This window comes from Chenopodium album, chromosome 11 (assembly GCF_948465745.1).
Source record: "Chenopodium album chromosome 11, dcCheAlbu1.1, whole genome shotgun sequence".
Lineage (NCBI taxonomy): Eukaryota > Viridiplantae > Streptophyta > Magnoliopsida > Caryophyllales > Amaranthaceae > Chenopodium > Chenopodium album.
Window position 1 is genome coordinate 45,214,216 of NC_137844.1, and position 6,102 is coordinate 45,220,317.

At 31.0% G+C, this 6,102-nt stretch overlaps 1 protein-coding gene across 1 annotated transcript; it reads right to left on the bottom strand.

Moving 5' to 3' along the window:
• Positions 1-801: 801 nt before the first annotated feature.
• On the bottom strand, positions 802-4,061 carry LOC145566688 (aluminum-activated malate transporter 8-like). Its single transcript, XM_081626028.1, has 6 exons — positions 3,776-4,061; positions 3,478-3,618; positions 2,890-3,162; positions 2,205-2,332; positions 1,789-1,932; positions 802-1,371 (listed from the first exon to the last, which is right to left on the bottom strand). The coding sequence occupies exons 1-6, from the start codon at positions 4,059-4,061 to the stop codon at positions 802-804; spliced, it is 1,542 nt and encodes a 513-aa protein (XP_081482154.1).
• Positions 4,062-6,102: the final 2,041 nt, after the last annotated feature.

Below are 6,102 nucleotides of genomic sequence, written 5' to 3' on the forward strand. Positions count from 1 at the left end.
AGTACTCCGTATCCAACAAGTATATACTTCCCACATAATGATCTCATTTAATTATATTGTAGATATTCTAAGAGTAACTAAGTTATTTAACCTAATATTCATGACTAATGGTGTTACAATTGTACAAAGGATGTTTGAGTCAAATCCTTTAATTTTTTGTACACATCAAAAGTCATTCGATATTTAAATCAAGCTAAGCAAAAGATTGAGAACCTTTAAATAGAAAGAGGAAATGGAAAGAATGAAGTATAAAGTAAAAGTCACTTATAGATTTTTGTTAAGCTTCCTCCAAATGGACAATTTAAGAGGGTGTTAAGTGAGCACCAAAAACAAAATTTTAAATGCAACTTTGTAGGGAATGAGTGTGTCTATCTATTATGAGTAGTATATATATATATATATATATATATATATATATATATATATATATATATATATATATATATATATATATATAAACTTATTTTTAAACTTCCCGAAACACCTCTTTCTCGAGCTAGCTATTTTACCATATATACCGTGTCTCGGCTCATTTAATTTTCACATGTTTTAGAATCTATAATCTCCCTTGTACGTGCAAATTAAACTTTTGTTCAAGTCCAATAATAATGATATGCTATATAAAAAAAATTAAAAAAATAAATAAATAAATAAATAAAAAGTGAATGATCAAGATCAAATTAAAACTTGAAAATCTTTAATAGAGATAATCCCAATTAAAAGATCAATAAAAATTGAAGAGTTTGCTCGATCAATTAAGTAAAACTCATGCATGGATGCCTTAACAAAAACAAAAGAGCTTCACGTGCATGTAATTATAGACGGAGAACTAATAACAATACTATTATTTACGTTATTTGAGCACTTATTATTATCAATCCTTATCTCCCCTTCTATACAATTCCCAATCTTTTGAGGCTTTTGATCACATACAATTACTTCCACGTAATCAACCTCACCGCGATCACCATCATCGTACATCGGGTTCACTATGCCACGGTGAAGTTTTGCCGTGTGTTTAGTCGGCTCTGGTGAGACCGTGGCCTCGACTTTTTCCTTGAAATGTGCTACCTTAGCAAGTTCATGAACAGCTTCTGATATTTTCTCCACACATGTGGTTATGTTAACTAGTATAGATGCAACGGTTGCATCCGGTACGAGTGCTATTATATCGTCCGGTCCATATAACATTGTTTTGAGTACATTTTCGAGTTCTTTTGCAGCTTGTTTGGAGTTCTCTATATGCATGACTACTTGCTTAGGGTGAGTCATTTTTTGAATGGATGAAGCCATTGCCCTTAATGCCTTGCTCGATTCGATGCTCATTTTTGTGCACGAATCCTTGATTTTTCTTCGGAACTCCATTGGTACCTATAGGTTAAATGTAAATTGCTTTTAAGGTCAATTAAGGTGAATACAAAATGATTAATCTTAAGCCTTTAGCCTCAATCTTGCAACTAATCACTATTGAACAAGAAAATGTATATCAAATTAAATGATTGAATTATACTATGTCATTTGCAAGGTTGGATTAATTCCGACAATTATATTTTAATTAATTAGTTGAAAAGAAGGAGATTTTAATTATTTGGTGATGCAAGAATACTCATATTATATTATGTTTCATATTTGTCATTGGTCTTTATATTCTTATATGTTTGTGGTCAATTGATGAAACATTATATCATCTTATATAAAGAGCCAAAAAGGCAATAGTGTAGACGAGATTGATCTCTAGTATTTGGTAGCGCCCCAATTAATTAAGATGGTATAGCAAGATATATTTACCTTGGCTTCGGTGTTGATAAACCCACAGAGAGTTTCAATGTGGTAAGCACATTGTCGAGCAAGAGCTCCAACTTTGACGTATTGTTTCCAAGGATGGCGAAGCCTAAATTGACCATGGCATGGCTCCCATCGAGCAAAATTTGCCTGTAAATCAAAGAATTAAACTTACTAATTAAGCAAAAGATTACAATTTTATAATTCATTTCAATATTAAAGTACAATATATGTTTTAGTGCATTTTTATTAGAAGATAGTGACAATCTTATGATCATATTGGTACCATTATTAATATATTTAATCACTTATAAAAGAAATTAGTGGTTATTAATTAAAGAAGTAATAAGTTGGAAACAACCTAAAAAGTTAATGTACGTACATAAATTAAAAATGAAAAAGATAATGGGAACATCACATACCAAGTTCTCTTCATTAGTTTTAGAAGCAAGGATACTTTTATAACTTTGGAGGTATGATTTGCCATCTTTCTTGGAGTTCATGCTGATCTTGTCGTTGTCAGGAAACGTAAAATAATCCTCTCCAAATCCTGTTGATAGAATTGTTTTAAAAACATTAAGTAACTTAATTGCCATTTTTGCAAAATTATAGAATAAAATGAATAATTACTAGTCTATCCTTTCTTGTTAATATGTCGTTTTCTATATTCAAAATAAAACTCACCCTGAAAATACAATGAATAATAACTCTCAAAATGTAATGATAGCATAAAATAATATAGTAATATTATATCCATTAACGGCATTAAGGCAATAACCTCTCACGATTAAAGATAAAACATAATGTAGCAAAAGAAACCACCTTTTCAATAATTATGTGTATGTGTCATTTAAATTCTAGCTATAATCTAAACCTCCTAAATAAACATGTGTATGAAATTCAATCATCTATAACAAGTCTTAACTTAAAAAATGTGATGATAAATATTATTAGGATACTTTCAAACATATATGATATTGATTATTAGACTCTAAATGTGTTACTTTTAAGCGGAGTATAATTTAAGAATAAGTCGTAGTAGTTCAGTAATATAAGTGAATATTACACATATTGAGAGGAAATAACTGAATAATGTAGCCTTTATACCTTCCATGAATTTGGCAAGCTTTTCAAGGTTGCCAGCGATGAGGTTGTGAAGATCTTCACCAGCCCAAACAGGGCAAATAAAAATCGAAACGATCATACAAGTCGCACCACCAACTATGATGGTTGATAATCTTTGGTACGCCAATACTAAGATAACATCAACTCTATACCCTGAGACTGCAACTAAACTGAACGTCAATATGAAGATTAGTACGCCATAATCGTATCGTTTCTTGATGCTTGGCACAAATCTTGTGAATGTCGACATTGAAGCTGCGAGTACAAATTAAAGTAAGCGTCATTTTTGCATGTACAAGTTGCACAACTTTTTGCCGTGTTAGATTTTCATGATCCAAAAATTATATGTTTTCCCGTTAAACAGAAGTGACATACACGTCAAATTCTTTCTTTAATTTGTTGTTTCAATACACATTTTTCTCATTATCTTTTACAAGGGTAGTAGCCAAGTAGCCAACCTAACAGTCAATCAAACACTTTCTCTTTTTTTTTTTTTTTTTTTTTTTTGAACTTTTCACTAGAGTAACTTATGCATAAAAGCAAATTGATAAGTAAAATAAAGTAGTTTACCTAATAAGAACACCAAGATACCAAGGACAATTGGCTCTCCTTTTGTCCCGAATAACACGGCTAAGTGTTGAGCACCAACCCCTAGTGCACCGGCGGTTAAGGTTGCTAAGCCTCTATTGAGACCTTTACTTATAGTAGCACCTAAGTACGAAGTAAAACAAATAATAAGTTAATTAATAATAAATCATGCATGTACTAAAATTTATTATATGCATGAAACATAATCATCAATTTATTGTTTGTGAAATTCGGGTTTAACTTTCAAGTAATTATTAATGGCAAGTGAAGGTGTTCTCACCTACACTGAACTCAAACACGACCACAACAGTTAACACAGCCCACATCCCTGAGACACCAAACCCTTCATAAAGAGGTCTAACAAAGTAGAACAAGCTAACTAGCGTAAGAGCTAGTGCCATTTTTAAAGAATGGATAACTCTTCTTGGATCATCCTTAGCTATCTTCTTTATATGTTTAGCTATTCCAACACATTTCTCGTTTAACTTCACAGCTAAGTTTCTAAGGCCACTCAACCCCCTAGTGAAAACCCGGCTTTTCGCCCTGTGTACCATCTCCATTTCCATTTCTATAGATCAATATATAACAGAATAAACTCAAAACAAAGTAACAAACACAAGAATGAAATATAGAAAAGGAAATGATGTGATAAGATTCTTGAAGTAAGAGTGAATTTATACTAAGATAAAAAGTAATAGAAATAGTTATTTCCATGCATATGTTAATTTTTTTAATTTTAATTAAGGACAAATATATACATTGTCTTAAAACAACAAATTCTAGTGAGCTGCAAATGTGGCTGATAACAAAAGTTATTTCCATGCACAAATACTGACAGAATTTCATTTCATCTGAGTAAAAACATCTCTTATTTTTTTTTTTTTAGAAGATTGAATAAGCTAAAAGACAAGAAAACTACCACTATCTATCACATAAAATAGTAAACAAATTAAAGAGAATATTAACTTAGATGATCGACTTTTTAATTTAAATTAAACCGACAATTTAATTTTAATTTTTTTTTAAGGACAAATTGCAAATTTCTTTTTGCTATTTACTGCTTATTTACATGGTTTCTTTACTGACAATATAAGAGGTAGTGAATGTACTAATAAAATTAAAACTTATTATTATGTGGGTGGGTGGTGGTAAACTAGCTAAAAAAGTAATGTAAAGTGAAAAATATGCACTGTATTCCACTATTTTTTGAAGGATATGAGAAAATGGGTGCTTAATTGATCAATTTGTTTGGATTAGTTGGTGAAGATACTTGGTTATTCTTGTTTTTGGAGGCTAAATTTAAAGTTTTTCTAGATCTAGGTAGTTTCCTTTGTGGAAGAATGTTCAACTAGGTTGCATTACCACACTAGAAATATATATGTTTTGTTGCATGATTTTAGCTAAGGGTGAACCAATCCAATGTTTAGTTTCGGTCTGGATTCGGCTCAATTCCAATCCAATCTGAATTATAATATGATTTTTTGTTTTTGAGTTCGATCCAATTTGATAATCCACAAAATCTAATTCAATAGTACAATATGTATGATTTATAAGTAGGTAATATCTTTACTTTTATTATAAGAGCAAACATTAACCCATAAGCCTAGAAGTATTAAGTCATGGAACTCTAAAAAAAAATAAAAAAAAACTCTAAAACATAGCATCAACATATTACCCAACACAGATAAATTATGTGTAGAAATTAATAGTCAGTCAAGCCTGACCAAATAGCTCGTGTGGTGGAGGAAATGACGATGATGATAAAGACGACAATATGATGACGATGATGACAACAATGGTGGATCTCCTTCTTCCGCTTTATGCGACGATGACGATGGCGATGACGACATCAATAATGGCGAAGGAGAGAAGTGAGGTCATTCACGGCGGAAGAGAGAGAAAGTTTAATTTTCGGATTTTTCGAAAAATGCCCATAAAATCGAATTGGGGCTTTCTTATGTGATGTATAATTGTTGAAATTGTTTGTTCCATATGATTATATGTTAAATTGTGAGCATTTTGATAACAAATGCATGTATTTTGGTTGAGAAATGAGCAAGAATTATGTTATACCCATAACCTTTAGTACGATCTCTTCAATAGAGGTTCCACCGCTGTTATACATATCATCAAACAAATTATATATATCCTCAAACAAATTATACATATCCTCAATCAAATAACTTATATCCTCCAATCATTTATACATATTATCTACTAGCTGGATGATATCCTCTATTGGCTATGTGATATTATGGCTAGATAATATCCTCTATTGACTACATGATGTTATTTATGATTGTGTCTATAATATCTTTTATTGGCTGAATGATATTCTCTATTGGTTGGATGATATCCTTTACTGGCTGGATGATATCCTCTATTAGCTATATATATGATATCATGGTTGGATATATCCTCTATTGGCTGTATGATATCATTTATAATTGTGTCGATGATATCCTTTATTGGTTGGATGATATCCTCTATTGGCTATACGATATCATAGCTGGATGATATCCTTTATTGGCTATATGATATCATCCAACCATGATATATCATATAGCCAATAGAGGATATCATCTAGCTAGTCGAGGATATCATCTA